Genomic DNA, 23,396 nt, shown 5'->3' with positions numbered 1-23,396 from the left:
TACACAAAGAACTTGCTCTTGAAATGCTTCAGAAAAGACAAACCATGTAATGTGAATTAGACAAGAAGGGGCCGCAAGGGTTATTTCTTTACATACATGAAGGAAGACCTTAAAATAGTAGAAGGAACTGCCCTTCTTAATTCTAGAGAAAGAACAAGATTGAAATTATTAAAACAAAAATGTACCAAAATCTCATTCTGAGGAGAACTTACATTCAGAAAACTAGAAAGAAGATTCTGGAAGGGCCCAAGATTCCTGAAGACTGGCATATAGTGACAGTACCTTCTGTGGGCTGGGTCTCTAAATTTTGCATGAGTCAAACCAAACTCTTATAAGAAGATAACTGATTTCTATAAAATGTCATATCTTTATATATACTTATATTTCTACTGTTTTTTTTTACATCTCAGTTGAGAAATCCCACCATTAGGAAGGAAAAATGGCTGGGAGGTAGCTAGGCTGGTAAGGTGTTTGCTGTGTTAGTGTGATGATCCAAGTTCAAGCCCCAGAACCCATGTAAAACACTGATTGTGGTGGGGTGAACTTGGAATCCCAGCACTGGAGAGGCTTGACTAGCCAGCAGCCTCGTCTCATGAGTGGGTCCCAGCTCTCGGTGAGAGTTACCGTCTCAGACAACAAGAGGACGGCATCCTGAGAAACAACATCCCTGGTTGACTTCAGGCCTCCACTCATCATGTGCACATACATGTGTGTCTGTGTGCGCACGCATGTGCACGCACACACACACATATACACACACAAGTAGACATACATACAATAAAAAATAAAGAAACAAATTAGGTAATTCTAAACTAGATTAGAAAGGAAAGTCAGATGGCCATGTCTGACTGTGGGAACTCCATCTAGCTGACTATCTGGTTAGTGTCAGTCATAAGTCAGAAAACTCAGTTTTCCTAGAGTAAGTAAAGGGTAGTGATTACTTCTGACATTTAAGTTCTATGCTTGTTTGTTCCTGCCCCAGCCACTATTTCATGCACGTGGAATATAGTTATGAGTACCAGGTGTCCTCATTTGGATCTTTCTGTCTGATGTACAAATAATTTGTCTGCCCTCAGGTTTATTAACACCCTGCATAAAGACATCAATATCTCCTTGGATGAAGATGTTCCTCTCAGTGTGGGCAAAGACTACGGAGTGTCCGCATACAGAACCATGATGAGAGGAGAGTAAGAGCCTTGCCCTTGTGGACATTTTGCTTTTATTGAAACAATCTTTTTCGAATTCTGTTTTTGTATTTAGGTAATAGACACAGGCATACCTGTGCTAATTTGGAGTAAAGGAAGATTTCTGCTTCTTTTTAATCCTTTCCCTCTTCTCCCAGGCTCATCTTCTTTTTACATTGCTCTGCTGAGATTGTGATAGTTGGCTGAGAATACTGTGTAGTTATATAGCCCTTCTCTGTGATGCTCACAAAGTTTGTTGTGGATCTTGGCTCCTGCTCCTTAGTACTTGTTGTCAGTACCTCATCCCTTACAGCACTGTTTCTCAACTGGTTGCTAACCTTTCTGTGACCCTTCAATACAGTTTCTCATGATGTGGTGACCCCACCAGCATAAAATTCCTTTCGTTGCTACTTACTAACTGAATTTTCTACTCTTAGGAATATCTGATATGCAACCTCCTAAGGGGTTGTGAACTACAGGTTGAGAACCCTTGACTTAGAATTTCCCTCTCATGTTTCCTGTTTTATACTATTCTACTAAGTCAAAAGATTTATATGAAAAGTTCATGGGCCTAAAACTTAATCTGTACAGTCTTTCTTCAGGGTTAGGATTTTAAAAATGTACTTGGCAGGTAAGACAAGGCAGAAACCTGGACCCAAAGTGTCCTGGAAGTGTCTGTCTTCAAAGACACATGGCTTAATTATTTTCCTCATTGGAGTTGAGAACTCTTTGCCCTGGAGATGGGAGTGTTTCCCTAAGCCATGCTGTTTATTCTGACAAAATCTTATCTTGTTGCAGGTACCCTGCAGTGCACTGTAGGACAGAAGACACAGACTTTTTTCTTAATTTAGGTCTACTAGACTTTGGTACAACGTATCTGTTTGTCATCACCAATGTAAGCAGCTTACAGTCACCAAATCTTCCCTCTGTCTGCTTGTTTACCTAACTGTCTGTCTATGTTTCCTTTCTTTTTACATATGGTGAGGACAAAGAGCAAATGAGAAGACTTTGTAGCATGAAAGTATCACATACTTCTTTCTGGTCCAGTGTCAGACTTTCCATCACTGTGACAAATGTCTGACAGGAATAAGGAGAAAGGCTGAAACACTTGGCTCATGGCTCATGGCTTCAGCCATTTTGGTCTAGAGTTGGATAACTACTGGTTTTAAGTCTATATAAAACATCATAGTAGAAGGACATGGTGGAGAAAAGGTGCCAGAAATACCATGGTGACCAAGGAGCAGAAAGAACAGTAGAGAAAGGGGTGAGGGACAAGGCATGCCCTCATTGACTCACTTCCTCAACACCCATGAACAACGCCTCACCTACCAGTTTCCATGACCTCCCAAGAGCCCACTGAGGATTTAATCCATCAGTCAGTTATTCATTGGTTAGGTCAGTGTCCCCATAATTTAACTGTACCCTTGAAACTCCACCTCTGAAAGTCACCCTGGGGGTCAAGCCTTTAAAACATCGGGAGGACATTTCATACTGAAATAGCAATGGTTCTGCTGTGGCTTTAGAAAACCCACCATCTCCACAGGGGCTAGCAAAGGAGAGCACATTAGAAGCAGGCCAAGAGTGTTAAGAATGGAGACGTGACATGTTCGGAGCTATCACTATGAAATCTCATGCCCTGATCCAGCATCATTATGACCTTAAGAAGCTAAATATTATTCATGAAAAATTACTTGTTTTATGTTTGCTTGCTTATTTTTTTTCCTGACTTGATATACAGGTCCGTTGGATCCCTGAAATCTTGATCTGCTACCATACAGCAGTCTGAAATATCAATATCCACACAAAGTTTGGGGAATAATTAACTTTGTTCTATCAAAAGTAATTGCCACTGGGTATAGTGGCACATACACATCTTTAATCCCAGCACTCAAAAGGCAGAGGCAGGCAAATCTCAGTGAGTTTGAAGCCAAGCTGGTCTAGGTAGGGAGCTCAAGATTAACCAGGGCTGTATAGTGAGACGCTGCCTCAAACAAACAAACAAACAAACAAACAAACAAACAAACAGTAATTTTCTCAGTAACTAGAACAGAGACTTTCTGAATCTTGATTCAATTTTTTTTCTTTTGTGTATGTATGAATATTTTGTTTGCATTTATGTATGTGCGCGACATGCATGCCTGGTGTCTGGGGGCCAGAAGAGGGCATAAGATTTCAATTAATTTTTGTACATACTGATATTTTGTTAAAAGTTCATATTCTACTCTTTCACACACAGAGACATATAGTTCATATAATAATTCATATATATATATACATATATATATATATATATATATATATATATATGATCTCCAGTCGTCTTGGCGCAGTTTATTGAAAAGACTGCACACTAAATTGTCCTGATGCTGTTGTTGAAAATCAACTAATCATAAAATGACGTCTTATTTGTAGCTTCTCAGCTCTGTCCCATTGATCCATGTGTTCCTCCTGTGTTAATTTAACATAGTTTTTGTTTCCTGTCAATTTGTAATCTATTTTGAATCAAGCGAATGTCAGTTTCCACATATTCTCCTTTTTCTCTTTCTCAAGCTTAATTTGGAGGCTGGGGATGTAGCCTTAGAACCCTTGACTATCTGTCTTTTAGAGGCTCTTTTAGTCTGCTCTGATGCTGAACACACACACCATATCACACCACACAAACACACACACATTCCACACAAACACACCACACACACCACATAAACACATACCACCACACACACCACATATACACACACAAACACCACACACACCACATACCACCACACATGCACATGTATGCACAAACCACACACACACACAACACACACATACACAACACACATAACACACACACAAACATACCACAATATACAAATTACCCACACACCACACACACATGTATGCACACACCACACACACACACACACCCCACATGCACAGATTCCTAGATATTATGTACATTCTCAACCAAGGAATAAAACAGGATTCCCTTTACTTCAGTATTTTGGACCTAATTCCCTTTGACTTAGAGCCTACAGCATTTGGACATCAAAGACTTTTAATCTCAGAGATTTCTACTGTGACTGGCTGAAGTCAGGGAAATGAATGTGGTGTCATTAAGAGAAAATTCAAAACAATGGAATTGTATAGAAATGTCTAATCTCTTGAGGATAACAGAAAGTGAAATTAAAAGGAAGGACTGGCTATAGATCATAGGATGCTACGGTTAGGTATGCTTGCTTAAGATTACTGAGAAGTCCAATTCCTGTTTCTCCCACTAAGATCTCCAATCAGGGTCTTCAGACTTGGAAGACAGAAGAAATTCCAGCCAATAAACTATCCATTGCATGGCAGCTACCACAATATATCCTGGTTACAGCAGCAGAGGTCATGTTCTCCATCACGGGACTTGAATTTTCTTATTCTCAGGTAATATTTTTACAAGTAAAGTGGTAACAGCACTCAGAAAACAGTGGGGTTTTAGTCCTCATGCTTCTCAAAGGCCAAGCCATCCCCCATCTCTTTGGTTCATGAGCTCCTTACATAGGACCCTGAACAGCCATCTTGATTTCCAGGATCATGATAATGCAGCATTTGGCTCTGTGTTGTTTGAGCTCTGGAGGAAAAAAGTAAGGTTAAAGACTGCAGGCTGTAGGGTTAGACTACTCATGTTCAAATATTAGCTGTGTGACCTGTTTGGGAATAGGAGCAAGTAAATAATCTCTGTAATCCTGTTATATTTCCGTATCTTTATATTTCCTTTACTTTTCTTATATTTTCAGAGTACCAGAGTAATACAGATTATCTCTTAAGGTTGAGATAATAATTATTTGATATAATAAATTTAAAAATCCGATTAATAGATCCACTTTCTTCTTATCATCTCCTGAATGATAAGAAGAAATGCTATCACCATCTCCAGAATCAAAGCAATAGCTGAACTTCGTGAGGAAGATGGGAAATAGAAGTTTTTAATGGGACATGTTCCATGGATGAACTCATGGGGCAGGAAGGTAGAATCGGGAAATTGAATGTTTACCAATGTCTCCTGTCTAGGCACCCTCTAGCATGAAGTCTGTACTCCAGGCAGCCTGGTTGCTGACAGTTGCAGTTGGGAATATCATCGTGCTTGTTGTGGCCCAGTTCAGTGGGCTGGTACAGGTAAGCCTCTGAGGAGAACAGGAGCTTGTGTCTACACAGTTCGTCCACCAACTTCCTCGTCTCCCCTTTTCCTGGCCTCCAGATCCCCCAGCAAGGACAGGAAGGTTAGATAAGAGACTTGGCCAGCAAATAGACATATTATGTGACAACAATGACCACCATGTCCCTATAAAAGGCAGGGCCAGTGAACCCAGTGTTCTGCCAAGAAAGTGCCTCAAGTGATGACTCCTTAGTCATCGTCCCATCCTGCCACTTTTTAAAGGTTTCTTCGTAATTTTCTCTTTCATTTATTTCTCCCTGCAGTGGGCCGAATTCGTTTTGTTCTCCTGCCTCCTGCTGGTGGTCTGCCTGATCTTCTCCATCATGGGCTACTACTATGTTCCTTTAATGTCAGAGGGGATCCACGAGGCAAAGGATAAGCAGCTTCCTCTTCCCCAGGGGAATATGATCAACCTCGAAACCAAGAATACAAGGCTCTGATGACTCACTGGATCATAACCGCTTCCTGGCTCTGGTTTCAGCATCACTTATCTTCAGGAGTATTTCCCCCTGCCACCAACAGGCTAGGACAAGGACGAAGCAATTTATCTGAGCGGCTCTTCTCCACTTTTCTACACAATAGAGACAATTCTAGGACTAGGTTTTCAGGTATATCTTTAAACAAGAATTCAAGAGATTCTCTGGCCTCTAGGCTATCAATTAGCGCACTAAACATAAGCCAATGTCTCTCATGCTAGCCCAGTACCTCCAAATGGTCATAAAAATACAAATGTGTAATAGAGATAAGTCTCTGTGGGTATGCCAAGTTTAGGAGACTCCTTTATCAGGTATTTAGAACTGATAACTCCACTTGTTGATGTGTTGGTTTGGGGGCAAAAATGCAGAATAATAGAGGAATGGTATTTCAAGTTTCTTTATCTGTAGTATAATTGTGCTATTCATGAAGGTGTCAAGAATGGTATGTATGGTATGATCTAATTCAGAGGCTAGCTTGTCAGCCTTTAGTAAATTTAATATGATTTTAGTTGACAGGCTACAGAACGGTATTTTATCAGCGCATGGAAGATACATCTTTCTGATTACCACAGCACTCCATCTACTTATCTGAATGCCCCTTTCTCAGTACTGACAAACCACAATGAAAAACAGTAAGCACAGATGTGGGGGGACACAGGAACACATATAAATTCTTCTTTCTTCTTTCATGCACATTCCTCTAAGGAACTCTAGTGTTTCTGCCCTGGACTGTGCTCTTCTGAGGGCATCTGTCTAAGAAACTAACTCTGCGACCCAGCCTGTTGCAGTATCGCAACAGTATTGCTGGGACAGTTTTATCTTGTTACTCATCTTATTTTGCTTATTACAGTGAATCTTCAGTAACAAAATGTTTTTTTTCTAGTCCAACTTCCTTGAATTTTTTTCTATTTAGCTTCTTTGTGATGTATTTTTAGTTCTTCCATATTTTTTGTTTACATTTCTCCCTTTAGGCTTAACACTTTCCTGTTTATTGAAAAGGGATAACACTTCTATCCTTGGTTTGAAACTCTAAATTGTAGTATTCAGCCAACGGTAAGGTCCTGCATGAGGAACCTGTCAAGATTGCAGGGGTGGGCAGAGCATGTGGGCTTTCTGTGTGTGCGCATGTGTGAACAAAAAGTGCTGGGAAACAGTATCTCACATGCAGGTGTGGATCAAGGGACAAGCTTGGGACTATCAGGCTGTGTTGTGCGTACTAGGGGAAAAAATCACAACCCCTGTATAAAAGACCTCATTTCCCTCCTTTAACTACCTTGTTCCCATCTATAGCCAATGCTGGATTGCAAATTGTTAATAATGTAATATATTCTTAAGAGAATTTGCTCCCATTCCTTAAGCTTTAAATACTGCAGTTTTAATGGCTAAGGTTTCAGAAGCATGGAAGGGGTCACAACACCGTCGATTTTCCCCAGATATTGCGAACCTGTCTATATCCCTTTAGAAGATATTCATTTTTAAGCAGCTTTAACTCAAACTATTTTTGTGAATTTTGTTTTAAAAGATGTTAACACTGATCTGTGAATAAATGTTTTTATGTACAAGTAAATTTGGGGAATGAGATCTATTATTATCCTCTAAATATTATATTTGTGTGTTAAAGGGTCTAAGCTATCCTCAGTGCAGTCATAATATTCCTGAATTATCTTAACATGTGGTAGTCTCTTCAGAACACTGGTTTCAGAAGAACCTTTATGCTGGCTAATGGCTTCACCAACAAAGCTTCCTGCTGTCGAGCTGTGGACATAGCTCAGCGGTAGAAAACTTCCTAATGTTGCAGGGTCCCAGGTCCAATCCCAGCACCACAGTGGAAGAGACAGACCAAAGACTATCTAACGACACTGGTTCTGTCCTTGACCACAAACGAGGTTCAGCGTAGCTTTCTCTTTGGGGTCTGTGGGGTGCTAGGGAGAGCATATCTTCAGTATGAATTCCACTAATGACCATCAAGCTAAATATTCTCAGTTCTTGCGAGAGTTCCTCACAAAACACAGCTCTGTCTTTCCACCACGACTGCTTCGTTCTTCTAAAAATAACCCTTTATCTAAAATATAGCAGTTAAGATATGTGACGCCTAGAACCAACTACAGCATTCCAGAAGTGCTCTGACTGACAAGGTTAGCACTATCCACTAACAAAGCATTTTTGTTAAACTAGGTAAGGTAATATTTGATGTTTTCTAAAATTATATTAGTGTGAGATTACTCCAAAGTTTTTAAAAGAATGCTATTATTCATATTTTGAGTTCTTCTATTTGCCATTCATTGAATTAGTTGAGAGAGAAACAAAAAATTAGCAATCCACTTTATCTATGCTTAAAGTTGCCTTTCATATCTTGTCTGATGACTGATAGGCTCTTGGGGAATAAATCCTTAGTCAAGCAATGATACAACGAGTTAGAGAAACAAACAGTACTATAAGAGTAGAGTACAAGAGACAGAGACTCATTTACAGGAATCTAGGGGCCAAATCCCATGAGGTCTTGAGATCATGGGGTTTGGGGAAATAGCTCAGTGGGTAACCTATTGGTTGTGCTAGCATGAGGCCCTGAGCTGTGGGTCCCCAATACTCACATAAAAGCTGGGCATGACAACACAGTGCTAGAGGTGAGACAGTCAGATCCCAGGGGCTCACCAGCCAGCCTGTCTAGCCAAAGCAGAGAACTTCAGGTTCAGTGAGAAACTCAGTCTCAAAATTAAAGTAAAGAGTGATAGAGGAAGACACACAATGTCTTCTATTTGTGTGAGCCCACATGCACACACATACACACATTCCTTCATCGTTTTATCATTGTGGGGGTTGTTGCAGAAGCCAGAAGAGGATATTACTGTCCTTTTCTATAATTCTACAGTTTATTCCTTTGAGTCAGGGTCTCTCGCTAAACCTGGAGCTAGGCTGGAGGCAGGTAAGCCCCCAGGATCCTCCTGTCTCTGTCCCCACACCACAGCACTGGAGTTCCATGACTATGGCTGGCTTTTTACATGGGTTCTAGGGATTTGAACTCAGATTCTCATGCTTGTACACCAAACATGCTTGACCACTAAGACATCTCTGAAGCCCCTCGTTTTCCTTTTGAATAAAGTGTAATAATTGGCATTCAACCTCCAAAGCCTTACATTTGCAATAAAAAAAATCAACAGCAGATCATTAACAGATTTAAAAAAAACTCTATCTTTAAAACGTATTTATAAACAAATGAACAACAACAGCAAAAAGCTCACAAGCAGAGAACTTTAAGCCCTGACAGGGAATGGCAAATTACTCCATCTCAAATGCTGGTCCCAACCTTCATAATGGCTTCTTGGAGAACTCTGTTGTAGCCACTCTGAGGCTTTGTACAAACTCAGCAGGAAAAAAACAAACAAACAAAAAAAAAATGGGCGCACTGAGGGCTGGGAAGTGGACCGTGCTGGTTGTGTTCAACTTTCTATTTTTAACTTCTTCCTACAGCCCCTAGCTTCACCCACTCAGAATCAACAACTATTCATCATTTCCCCAAACACTATGCAATTCTTCTCACTACCAATCTCATGGTTTTCGTAACTACTTTCTTCCATTGTCTGCACTGCTCTTGCTTGAACTTCCTCAAATGAGACTCTTCATCTTCTTCCTCAAGGATTCTAACCACCACTCCTACCACTTTGGAGCATGCGTCAACCTCTTTTGCCCTATAAATGTCATGTGTGTAGCTGTATGTTGTGTGAATTTCTGTTCTCACTTGTTGAAGACAGTGAAAAAAATACTAAGTTACATGAAGTTTTGTAATTTGCACAACAAGCTCTGTCTGTTGCACGAGTCCAAATCTGTGTATGCTTGGAGCCATCTTGGGAATGTTTATCCCTGTGTCTGTGTATGTCTGTTCCTCGGTGCGTCCATTGTATGAGCTGTGTGTGAGGGGCATCTGTCTTTGCATGTGCTTGTGTGTATGTCTGTCTCTAACAAAAGACTTAGTTCTGTATGCATAGAACAGCATAGAGAGCATCACATGGGGGAAGGAATAGGATACTTGACAGAAATCTTTAACAGACTTTGACAAGGGATTAAGTCATGGCCTCCAGCTGATCCCAACTGACCCAGACAACAAATATCATTGTTTATCAACCAACTTTCAGCCTTTATAGTAGATTTTAGGAAGCTACTTTCAAATTCTGTAGTCTCTGCGTTCAGCAAATGACACACATATAGGGGTGAGGGGCTTGGAGGAGTGTACAATTTAGGATTGTAGCTGTGTGTTAGTTTAGGATGTAAAGACTGACTGCATGTGAGCAAAACCAAGGCGAGTAAGATTGGTTGTTACATTGCTGTCCTAAACAAACAGTTTGAGTACAGAGTAGGCTAGCAGTCTTAAGTACCTTCATGATGTATTATTAACTCCAGCTGTGAGGTCAGTAAAGTTCCAGTCTCTTAGAATGTAAGTGATAGCTTCATAATATGGTATCACCACATTCTATAAGACACAAATCACAATGCTATGTAGAACTCGATACCTACAACAACCACAAAAAAGCTATACAGAAAGGGTGGTGAGATGGCTCAGTGGTAAGAGCACTTGCTGCTCTTGCAGAGGATCTAGGTTCAGTTTCCAGTACCCACATGGTGGCTCAGACACTTAGAATTCCAATTTCAGGGGATCTGGTGCCTGCCTCGGCCTCCTTAGGCACCAGGCTTATACATGGTACACATACAGCAGGAGGCAAATACCCATACATAAAAAATAAGATAAATCTGTTTTAAAAATCTATTCAGAGAGATGCACTTGAAACAGTATGGATAAATAAAAATGGAAATCTAAAACAGATGTCCATAAAACCCACAGGAAGGTAGAAAGGGAAAAACAGTCTCACCAGCATTTGGGGTCCTTAGTCTTCTGGATTAATAGACGCCTACTGGGATCTCATTTTTTAAATTTGCAATTCCTTAATTATACATGCTGTTGAGCATGAGATGTGCATCCTGTTTCCCAACTGGATGTCTGCTTTGGCAAATCTAATATCCTTATATCTCTTTTATCCATTTTAAAAATGGGTTGTTTTTCCTTCTTGAGTTTAAACTGTTCTTATTACAAGTTGGATATGTATCCTTTATCAGATTTTCTTTTCAAACTTCCTTCCATTCTGTAGCTTGTCTTCTCATTAGACATTGTCCTTTGAGAAAGTTTGTATGAAACTGAATTTGGTCTGAAGATGCTTTTCTTTTGTACTTGAATCCTTCCCTAAGGAACCATTACCTAATTTATCATGTATCTTAACTTCCACCCTAATTTAGGAATATACCTTGATATGAGATGCCCGTCTTTCTGTATGCTGCGAATATGTCTTATTACGATTGGTTAGTAAAGAAACTAATTTGGCCAAATAGAGCCAGGCAGGAAATCCAAACAAAGACAAAGGGAAAGGAAGGCAGAGTCAGGGAGATGCCAGCAGCTGCCTGAGAAACAAGATGTGAGATAACAAGCCACGAACCTTGTGGTAAAATATAGAATAATAGAAATGGATTCATTTAAGTTGTAAGAGCTAGTGAAAAATAAGCCTGAATCAATAGGCTAAACAGTTTATAATTAGTATTAAACCTCAGAGTTGATATTTGGAGACTGGCGGGCAGGAGAAAAACCTTCAGTTATAATACCTATGTGACAAATTGCTGACTCAGCCAAATTTCACAAATCTTAGCTAGCCAATTGATCAGACAATTTACAAATAGGAAAATGCCAACTCTGTATTCACTTCCCCTTCTTACCCATAAATGCCACCTGCTCCAAACTTCTCATTCTGAGAGCTGCTCAGTTTGTGAATTGTTCCTTGCTCAATTGAACTCTGCTAAATTCAACTTGTCTTCAAGGTTTCTTTAAGCAATTGTTTGCTTTTACACAGCAAGATGGACACGGAAGACAAACATGACTTGGGTATGCATGCAGACACCAAAGACTACAAAGATGTGTAGATCTCAGAGGTGACCGGATCCATGTTTGCCTAGCTTCTTCCTTGATCAGCAAAGCACAGAAATTATTTTGAAGAAGTCACCAAAGAACGGGACTTTGCTTCTCTGCAAGCAGCAGGCTGTGGGAAGGTAAATACATAATTGGTGGAGGCTAGTTGGGAACGCTTGTTACAGAGTCCTCTGGGGCTGATATCCAGGCTAAGGGTAGCTTAAAGTTGGCCTGAGAAATCCCCTTCTTCTGTTATTCCTTGTGGGAGATGCTTGGTAAATTATTTTCTGCTTTGGAAGAAACATGAGAAGCCAGAGAGATTTTCTTAAAACTTTTTCTGCATTTGTTTATTTGGGTTTTCTTTTGGTGAGGTCAGAGAACAACTAGCAAGAATCAATTCTTCTCCTCAACCTTGTGGGTGCTGGGGCTTCAGCTCAGGTCATCAGGCTTGTTGGTATGTGCCTTTACCTACTGAGCTACATTGTTGGTATGTGTCTTTACCCCCTGAGCTACATTGTTGGCCTAGAGAGCCCTTCCTTCTTGTATCTGCTTTTTTTCCAGGTCATTTAGCTAAAATAATCATTATTTATACTGAAAATTCTGGTTTGTTACAGCTGTCTTTAAAAATGTTTAGTTTTAAAAAGTTTCACATATTAACAGCCACACTGTAGTTTGTCTTCTATGTTATTGAGCCAGTTCTAAGAATGATAATGAGGATATGTCTCATCCCAGAAGTGAGCACATGGGACACTCTTGGACATCCCTTCAAAGGTATGTCCCTAGACATACCTTTTAGTACATGGTTATTTACTAAGAGACACTTCTACAGAGTCAAACTACCAGAAGGCTGGGTGGTGGTGACGTACACATGATCCCAGGACTTGTGAGGCAGAGGCAGGTGGATTTCTGTGAGTTCAAAGTTAGCCTGGTTTACAGAGTGAGTTCCAGGATAGCCAGAGCTACATACTAGAGAGACCTTGTCTAGAAAAACCATACACCCCCAAAATAAAACCCTAACACAAACAACAGAAAACAGGTAAAGGGTTGAAACAAATTATGAACTTGTTTCTGAGTTCAGAAGATAGACAATTGAGATTTGTGAAATATGTTGATAAGGTCAAACAAGATTGATAGTTTCAAATTGAGATTTGTGAAATATGTTTATAAGGTCAAATGAGATTGATAATTTCAACCTAATAGAGTTTCTTTGTTTGAAAGCCTCACATGATGTCCAGGAGTGTCCCATGTGCTTTTGAGTGACGTCCCCAGTAATGGGTATAAAAGTCTATATATCAACTTTCTGTGGTGATTCATCTAAAGTTTATTTTATATTATAAGGCCTCAGCTCTTAGGGATTTAGTGTAGGGTAAAAGGTCTGAGCCCATTTCCCAGTTTGAATACTTACCAAAACCCACTAATCCTGATCTCAAAATCCCACCAATCCCTTGACTTGACTTGAAATCCCACCAATCCCCTATATAAGTCTGCCTTCTCCTGCTCATTTCCATTCTGCTTCTTGCCTGAGCAGAGGTAGCCATCCTGTGTCTTTCCCAGGAAATCTCTTGCGAGGTTTGTTGTGTGGTATGGCACTCTGTGGTATTCCCGACTGCCAGGACCCCTTTCCTCTCAGACCTGCAACTCTTCCTTTGGGGAAATTTTCCCCTCAGAGCTGTCACACATTCATTAAGTGGGCAAGTATTAGTTATTCGTGGTTCCAAGTTAGAAGAGGAGGAAGAAATTGGAAATGCTAGTTTGGAAAATTAAGGCTTGATATTAATAGAAGAAGAAGAATACAAAATTGATGCCTGCTTTGCCGATCCCTTTACTAAGAAATCTCAGACAGACATTTACATTTAATGTCATGCACGTAGGTGTTTTGCCTGCACACAAGTCTGTGTTCCACAGGTGTTCCTGGTACTCTTGGAAGCCATAGGATCTCCTGGCAATGGGATTGCAAACTGTTGTGAGACACCATGTGAGTGCTGGGAGTCAAGCTTGGATCCCCTGGAATAATAGAATAGCAGCCAGTGCTCTTAGCCACACAGCCATTTCCGCAGCATCTCAAATAGACCTTTGAGAGCATCTCTTTCAGGCCAAAGCCAGTGACTCTCCATCAGACTTTACCCACAGAGATTCTTCATGTGTCCTCTCTCATGCTTCAGTTTGTGTTATCTCCTTGAAGTCTGATACACAAACAAAAACAGTTCAGGAGACATCAAACATAAAACCCTCTCCAAAGATAACCAAAAAAAAAAAATCAAACTCAATGACAAATATTTCTTTAAATTTATATTTACTACACAAATTAACCAAGAATTCATAGATTTAGATATAATTAATAAAAACAATAAAGTTTAATAAAAGAAATCACAGAGGAAAATCCTCAGGATACAGGCTTAGGCCAGAGTTTTTAGAGTTGGCATGCATGACTTATAAAACAAAAGTGGATAAGTTAGACCCTGTCAAAGTTCTTTGGGAAAACTCATGAGAAGTTTACTAAAAGATAAATAACAGACTAGGGAAAAAAGCAAAAGCAAACCCCCCAAAACTTGCAAACCACAGTGCCAGTAAAGGGTCAGTGCAGTGTCTATACTATATCAAGAACTCTCAAACCTTGACATTAATAAAGTAAATGAACTGCTAGTTTCTTAAATAAGAAAAAAAATGAAGAAACCATTTTAAAACAAGATACAGATAGCAATTAAGCACATAAAAAGGACATTTAGCATTATTAGCCACCAGGAAAGTGGAAATTAAAATCGATACTAACTACATACTTACTAGGACAGCCAATGTAAAACTAATAGCAGGTCTGAGGATTATCACTCACTGGGGCAGTGCATGCCCAGCACGCACAAGGCTGTTCTTCCTTGCTTCTCTGATTGCTTTGACAAAACACTGACCAAAGGCAACTTGGGGAAGAAAAGGTCTGTTACATTTTGCAGGTTACAGTTCTTCATTGGGAGAAGCAGGGCAGGAATGGGGAGGCAGGAACTAAACAGAGATCACCAAGGACCACTGCTTCCTGGCTTGCTTCCAACTTTTATTCAGTTTGCTTCCTTCTACAGTCCAGAGGTGCCACTGCCCAAAGTACACTAGACCCTCCTCCATCAGTGCCCCACAGACATGCCCATAGGCCTCTCTGATGAAGGCCAGTTCTCAACTGAGGTGCCCTCTTCCCAGGTGTCTCAGGTTGGAAACCTAGGATAGTCATGACAAAGGACTTTGGTTCAATATTCGGCCTTGCCCAAAACATAAAAACAAACAAATAAATAAATAATATGTGTAAATAAAAAAAAACTAACAGTAACACAGATTCCAAATTCTGGTAAAAAATATAAAGAAACTACCACTCCTGCAACTACTGATGAAAATGTAAAAATGATAAAATTATACTTTAAATGTTATAATAATACTAGTTTGGTAGTTTCTGAAAGCTAAATTTACTTGGTTGGGGATGTTGTTTGGTGGTAGAATGCTTGTGTAGCAAGCACAAGAACACAGGGTTTGTGTTTGATTCCTAACACACACACACACACACACACACACACACACACACACACAGATCCATAAATATACATGAGCTAACAGTGGCTCCTTGGGCATTCAGCACAGAACAAGGGAAAAGTGTGCAGAAACGCTGCCTAGCAGCTTTACAGCTTTGTTTACCATCTCCAAACCCTAGACACACTCAGATGTTCTTCAGGACATGAACAGTAAAGTGAATTATGTTACATCCACACCTAGTGATAAAAAAGTAGTCAGCCACTGTTACACACAACAACCTGAATGCAGCTCAAGAGAATTATTCAGCGTGGTAAGTACCAACCCACAGAGGATACAACAATTATGCCATTTATACAACATTTTCAAAGGCTGAAAACAGAAACAGAAAAAAAGGCCATGTTGAGTGTATAAACCTGTGTTGAGTATATATTTGGTTTTTTTTTTTGAGACAGGGTTTCTCTGTAGCTTTGGAGACTGTCCTGGAACTAGCTCTTGTAGACCAGGCTGACCTCGAACTCATAGAGATCCGCCTGCCTCTGCCTCCTGAGTGCAGGGATTAAAGACATGCACCACCACGGTCCAGTTTGGTTTTATTTTTTAATATGATCACATTTAAATACTCAATACACCTCTCTGAGGTTTGCTTGCTACCCTCTTCAGAATAAACTGTGCATACAACTGGAAAATGGCCAGATCAGCTAAATGGACACTTGATCACACAGAGACCCCCTACATGTGTATTAAAACATTTAAAAAACAAAGCCAAGAACTCAGTGTCAGTTGCTGAGAGGACAAAGAGCAACAAGAGTGTTCCCGTGGAAGCACAGAATAGTGGAGCCATTAAAAAAAAGCAACAGTACGGCATCTTTTTATAAAGTTAAAGTTTATAGGTAAGAACATTCATGTGCCTATATTAATAAGACCCATAAGTTGCCTAGCTGTTTTCTCAAGGGATAGGAAACGCATGTTCAAAGAGAAACCTGCACATATATGTCTATAGCAAGTTCTGTTATATTTACCCCAAGCTGTAAGAAACCATGTTGTCCTACATCCATTGAAACAATGACCTGTGCCATCCTCATATAATGGAACAAATAAAAAGAAACAAGGAACTGGTTTCCATAAGGAGACATGTACTCATAACAAATAGGCGAATGGTAGCTGCATTCTGCTAACATAAAGAAGCCATGCCCAAAGGCCACATGCTGTTAGTTTATTCCTATGAGTGCTGGAAAAGGCAGAACTGTAAGGACGAAGAACAGATTCGTGGTTCCTAGGGTACTGAGACAGGAGATCTGACCATAATAGAGAAGCACAAAACAATGCTCCAGCTGACAGAGCTGCTGTGTGTGATGGGAGAGGGACACTGGACACTGACTGCCACTGGACGTTGACTGCCACAACCAGTCTTAACTCGATGATTCTTCAATACCCGAGGCATTTTGTTTATCACAACTAGGGGTTTGGGTGTCTACTGAGTAGAGATCTGGGATGCTTGTTAGCATTCTGAATGGAACAGATGGCCCCTTCCCCACAACAAAGAACTATCCGGCCCTAAATATGCTAGAGTTCAAAGCTGAAATCTATACATAGTCAAACTTCACACCCCTGTCCATAAAAGCAATAGAATTGGACTCAGTGGGTTAATAATAAACAAACAAGCAGGACATGAAGTTGGGAGGAATGTGTGTTGTTAGAGGCCACTTGTTTGTTCCCTGCTGCTCAGTCCTGAAATAATCATATTAATTAAATATTACTTAGCCATATTAATTAAATCACGGTATGGTCAATCATGGCCACTTGTTTGTTCCCTGCTGCTCAGTCCTGAAATAATCATATTAATTAAATATTAATTAGCCATATTAATTAAATCACGGTATGGTCAATCACTATAGCATATTCCTAGCAAGCGCTTACATAGTAAATTAACCCATTTGTATTATTTTATATTTTACCATGAGGGTCAAGGCCTACCGACAAGGTTCTAGCTAGTAGCTTGCATCTTTCTCCTCTGGCAGCTACATGGCATTCCCTGACTCTGCATTCTTTCTCCCAGCATTCAGTTTAGTTTTCCCTGCCTAGCTCTGTTCTGCCTTGCTATAGGTCCAAAGCAGTTTCTTTATTCATTAATGGTAATCACAGCATACAGAGGGGAATACATGCTGGAGTTCTAAGGAAGTTGGAAGACTTGTGGCAGCATAGATATAATCAAGATATATTGTATAAATAAAGGATATTTTCAAAGACTAAATAGAAATATTTTTAAACCTCAAGTGGTCATACAGAGTAAATATTAACATGTGAAGAAAAACGTATATCAACCAGAATGTCAAAAATGCACCAACTAGATATGGACATAGATTAAAGTATAGGTCATTTCAAGAACATTATGGTGAGTATCTTAATCAGAAAACATGGCAAATTTCTTCATGTATTTTGGTATCTTACAATAAAGCTTCATGATATTATCCACAAGCCCCTTTCACATACTTTTTGTGTGTTTCTTCCTAGGTTTCTGTCTACACTAGGTTTTATTTTGTAAAAGCTTTAATAACCAACACTCCTATTGTAGGATCATTAATTATTATAGACATGTCAGCTTCCAGAATACATTTCCAACTATAAGTAGAGTCTTAGGCTTCTGGCCAACATAGAAGAGCAGAAGTAGAATTTACTATCTTGCCTCAAACAAACCAACCTGACAGAATCCACGAAACTGAGTTTAAAGACACTGGATTCCAGGCAACCAGAAGTACTCCCTGAAATGGAGAATAACAAAAAAGAGCCATACAGCTTCTCAAGTTTACTATCTTGAAAGACTTAAGGAGGGAGACCCTAATTATCCTACTTATCCCAGTGGATGCCCTGAAATAAGGAGTTCAATGATAATAGAGCAGCTGGAATTCCTTGACCAGAGTACCAGAGTGAAGATAGCATCATAAAGATAGACTCCTAGAGATCTTTATGAAGTCCCAGTTGTGTGTTCCAGAGAACACTAGGTGTGTGCATGTGAAGAAACCGCCAGAAACACCAAAAGAATTATTTGAAAGCATGCAAGGGAATTGAGTCCAGGACTAACACAAGGCAAAGGACAGTGTATTTTCTTGCAAGATGGATTAGGAAATCGAAAATTTATGGGTACTGGGGTAGCGTATTGAGGATATTTGTAAATGAGTAATGGAGATTTATTAGACATGGATGAACTGCTCTAGAGCCACCTGATAGGCCATTGAAGAAAACTCTAAAGAGATGAAACTGCTTCTTCTTTGTGCTCAAAAACAAATACAAAGCAAACAGGACTACAAGTGGAGGACAATGCTGGCCCTCTATGTTGGTAGTTCCCAGGGGCAGGGCTAACACCCAATGTGGTATATGGAGGAGACAAAAGGGAAACTCATGCACTAATTCCAAGTCCCCAAACAGTCCTTCATCTTCTTCCTATTCAGAATTCTTCCTTTGTTTGTAGAACTGTGGCCAGGGTTGTTTTGTTTTGTTTTAGCCCCAAGGAGCACTAGAAGGCCTGGACACTACTTAACGGCTATCTTGGTTATCAATTGACTGCATCTGGAATTAACTAAAACCCTAGTAGCTGGGTACACCTGTGAGGTATTTTTCTCCTTAATTAAATCCTTTGAAGTGGGAAAACTCAAGTTAAACTTGGATCTTTGTGGTGGAAAGATCCACCTTTAATCTGAGCCACACCTTCAGGTGGCAGCCTTTACAAAGGACACGGAAGAAGGAAGCTTGCTCTCTTTGGTCTGTTTGCTCTTGCTCTTGTTGGCAAGTCCATTCCTTCCCTGGCATTGGAGCCTACTTGTTTGGGATTCTGACATAGACTGAAAACCAGCAGGAACATCCCAGCTTTATGCACTGTACAGCATACTGGGGATTCTTGGACCTTCCATTGATAAACAGCCATTGTTGTACTAGCTGGATTGCAGCCTGTAAACCATTCTAGTAAAACAGACACACACACACACACACACACACACACACACACACACACACACACACTGATACAGAGTTTCTTGCTAGTGGAAAGAGAGAACTATCTTCACACCTATTCACGTCACAGAATCTTTCATGTGATTTCAATCTGACACTGGAAGAACCAGCCCCTCTATGTTGTCCCGAACACATTTTCTAAAATCATATGAGTTTTGTTCTATCTTGTTGACCTCTTTATTTCTTCCACAGACTACAGTAGAGTGCTTTTTGGAGGTGACAGAAATACTTCGTATGGCAACAGGGGAAGGTTTGTCAGGTTGTCTGTGGTCCCTGAGAAAATATAAGGTCTGTGCAAAGATACATAGACTTAGGTTGCAATGTGTCACCTGAGTAAGGGCAAGTAGCCAGTTTCCTAGGTTGAACTCAAAGCAAACAAGCCAGTCAGTCCCACCCACCCTTAACATAGCTGACATTTTCATTGTTCAAATGCCATCCTAGGGCAGCAGGTTCTTAATCTGAACTAAAGGCACATTTGTTCTCACTCTGTCCAGATAGGCAGCTTTGTCCCCTTCTTGGCAAGAACATAGACTTTAGAGTAATAGGCTCCACTCTGGATTTCAATTCTATCTACTACTATGGATCTCTGTAGAAATATTCTTAATTTCTCTGAGCTTTGGGCCAAAGAGTGATAGTAACTTCTCAATAGGATTATCAAGATATTAAAGTAAGTGTCAAGCATTGGAGTGTTGTAGATGGAAGCCGCTTGTTCATTTCCGGCTGCTCAGCCCCAAAGTAATCACACAGAAACTATATTATTTAAATCGCTGCTTGGCCAATAACTTAAGCGTATTGCTAGCTAGCTCTTATATCTTTGGTAACCCATTTCTATTAATCTGTGTATCGCCACGTGGCTGTGGCTTACCAGGTAAAGTTCTGTTCAGCGTCTGTCTCTGGCAGGGCTACATGGTGTCTCCTTGACTCTGCCTCCTTTCTCCTAGCATTCAGTTTAGTTTTCCCAAACTAGCTCTGTTTTGCCCTGCTGTAGGCTGAAAGCAGTTTCTTTAATCATTAAGCAACAAATGCAACTCATATACAGAAGGACTTCCCATACCATTGGAGATAGTGCAAGTGCTCCATAAATGTTGTAATCTACCATATTTAATAGGTAAACAAGAAAGTTCAGTTCTTGGTAAGTGGGGCTTCAAAAGGAGTCAGAAGTAGCATGGAGGCATGGAAGGCTCTGAGCTGGGATGTTAAATTCCCTAATGACAAAGACCACATTTTGCATATCTTCTGCATTCTTTATAAAATACTCCTTACTCAAGTATTTCTTTTATTAAAAAACTCTTCATCCACAAGTCAGAAGAGGGGAATCTCTAGCTAGTACATGAGCCCTGTCTTTCTTGGAAATTCAACTGCAGGTTGACACTAACCCAAGCAGACTAATCAATCATCTGACAATTTAGAAGTAACACACCGTACATAGAATTTGGTCATCTGTTGTGAGATATTAAACCATTCTGGATTGGGGCAGGTGTTGGTACCATGATAACTTTGATAGAAGCAAAAGTTACACAGGAATGAAATCAAGATCTTGTACTGAAGTGAGAAAAAAAGTGAGAGGGTCAACAGAGAGCACAGATGAACAAATGGATAAGGAAAGAGAAAAAGGAAAAAAGGAAGGGGAAGCTTAGGTGTGAGGGAGAGAGAGAAAGAGAGAGACAAAGACAGAAAAAGAGAGCGATTTGGAGGGCAGACTTTCTAGGGAAGGGTTAAATAACTAGGTGATACTCCAGCTAAGGAAACATCTGGGGTTGAAGATGACTCAGTGGTTAAGAACGCTTGCTGCTTTTGCAAGGTTCCCAACACCTACATAGCGGCTCACAGCCATCTCTAATTTCAGTTCCAAAGGAACCGACACTCTCTTCTGGTCTCTACAAGTGCCAGGCACAAACACAGTGTACTTACATATATAGAGGCAAAACACTCATACACATAAAATAGAAATAATAATGTTAAATGACAGTGTGGAACCCATGAACTAGAATGGTTACCCTAGATAGCCCTGCTGTAGAATTGTACCCTCCTCTGCTATGCTTGCAGCAGAAGCCACTCTTTAATCCTGTCTGATGGTGATCCTGCTTTTGCTACAGACCTTCTAATAAGCCCATGTAAGTACTACCCCTTGGCCACTCTCATCTGTCCCCTCGGCACACACTACAAAGGGGCAGATCCTGAACTGTCACAAAATCACGCTTAGAAGTAAAAGTTCTGTGTGTGTGGCAAAGGAGTTACACAAAGTTTTGCTCAGCAAAATGTGGAATTATAAGAACACTGCACTGGGATGGGGGAAAACAAACAAGTTTGTCTGAAATTACTCGGTAGGTACCTTTATCAGAGGTTCCATCAGCAACATAGAATGCTCACTCGCGCAGCTGACAGTGTTCTGTTTGGATTCATGGGTGGCTTATGCCAAATTAAAATCCCATAAATGTCTGGTTGATATAGGAGTAGAGCAACTTAGGGAGGTGATAATTTAGGGAGTTGTTGGGTGTTACATCTAAGCCCAACAGCCAAGCTTGTCACCATAAGAATGTTGAAAAAATGCATTCAGGAAAAGAATTCTGGCATATTTGAAAAGTACCATAGTGTCTGTCTTCTGAATGCCAGAGGGAAGTGTGCAAAACACTGATATTTTATGAGCTTCTATCATTTTAATAAGGATGATATTATCTCAGGGTCGCAGAGACAATGAGCAGCCATAAATTTCCAGAGATACATTCAGCTGATCATTCTAACACGAGCGAATCACAAGTGATCATAAAGTCTCCAGTGATGAAATACGAGGGTTATGGTGTTTCCCTGGGCAAAGCTCTCTGCAGGCGGAGCTGGGTCGTAGAGCTCCTGCCTAGAATGTGAGAGGCTCTGTATTCTATCCCGAGCACCACCACACAATAGTAAGAATAACAATAACAACAGCACACTTTCTCTACAATTAAAGCCATTTGCTGAGTACTTACACATGTCATAGGGCACAAGTACTCCCCTACTTTGAAAATAGTCTAAAAAGATGCCTTCACAAACACATTTCTCCAGAAAAGACACATTTCCACCCAATTTGTTATCAGCCCCCATATCTTCCTCTTTTCCTTGGTTGTTCTGTTAAGTCTTTAACTTCTTCATACACCTTACTCAGCAAGGGCTTTTATTCTTCCTCAGATCATCTTTCCTTAGGGCAAAATGGGCATGAGATGTCCTGCTTCAACACTCTGCCAGAGATACCACACTGCAAGGGTTCATCTACAGCTTTCATAAAAAACCATAAACCAGGCCCATGTTTTTTTTTTTTGGGGGGGGCGGTCAACAGGCCACAGAGATCACCCTATGTGATGGTTAATTCTAATTGTCAACTTGACACAATCTAGAATCCACTGGAAAGAGAGTTTCAGTGAGGAATTGTTTAGATCAGGTTAGCCTGTGGGCATATTTATAGAGAATTATTTTAATTGTTAATTGCCCATAGCCAACTATGGGCAGTACCATTCCTTAGGCAGGGGATGTTGGACTGTATTCATGTAGAGAGGTTTTGAGGACAAGTAAAACATGCATGCATTATTTCATTTCTTTCTGTGACGGACTGTGGATGTGATATGACTATCTACTAGGCATTCCCTACCTTGACTTAGTGCAGTGATGGACAGAGGACCTGAAATTAAAAGTTGAATCAAGTCCCTATCCTCTAAATTACTTTTTGTCATGGTATTTTAACAAAGTGTAGAAACGAAACTATGGAAACCTGTTTGGCTCAAATCTAGATGAGGGCAGGGATGATAGTGTAATGGGAATAGTCACACAAGGAGCAAAAGCCACCAGCTCATTCAATTTACTTTCAAGGCCTGTCCACGCCCAATTCTAAATGCTGTGTGCTCATGATGAAGGGGTGCTAACAGTGTTCCTGGCTCTTTGGCTTAGTATACTGTTGAGGAATATTAAAGACGTGTTACATTCATTTATGCTGTGGAATATTTATTTAATGATGCAAAGACGGGTTACATTTGTTTGATAAATAAAGTTAACCCGGGGTCAGGAGACTGAGTCAGCAACTAGTGAACTGGGGAGGAACCAGGTAAAGGTAGGATTTTTAAGTAGGGTCT

At 40.2% G+C, this 23,396-nt stretch overlaps 1 protein-coding gene across 1 annotated transcript in view; it reads left to right on the top strand.

Annotated features, from left to right (window-relative positions):
• The window catches only part of Slc15a2 (solute carrier family 15 member 2), a 29,029-nt gene extending 21,619 nt beyond the window's left edge, over positions 1-7,410 (top strand). The window contains exons 18-22 of the mRNA XM_075964866.1: positions 1,077-1,187; positions 1,983-2,079; positions 4,449-4,595; positions 5,223-5,327; positions 5,631-7,410. Coding sequence (XP_075820981.1) covers positions 1,077-1,187; positions 1,983-2,079; positions 4,449-4,595; positions 5,223-5,327; positions 5,631-5,807 — 637 coding nt within the window. The 3' untranslated portion in view covers positions 5,808-7,410. The remainder of the gene's footprint in view (positions 1-1,076; positions 1,188-1,982; positions 2,080-4,448; positions 4,596-5,222; positions 5,328-5,630) is intronic.
• The last annotated feature ends 15,986 nt before the right edge of the window (positions 7,411-23,396 follow it).

The sequence above is a fragment of the Microtus pennsylvanicus genome, chromosome 1 (genome assembly GCF_037038515.1).
Source record: "Microtus pennsylvanicus isolate mMicPen1 chromosome 1, mMicPen1.hap1, whole genome shotgun sequence".
NCBI classification, from domain to species: Eukaryota; Metazoa; Chordata; class Mammalia; order Rodentia; family Cricetidae; genus Microtus; species Microtus pennsylvanicus.
Note: the sequence above shows the minus strand (reverse complement) of the source record. Positions and strands in the feature narration are given on the sequence as shown.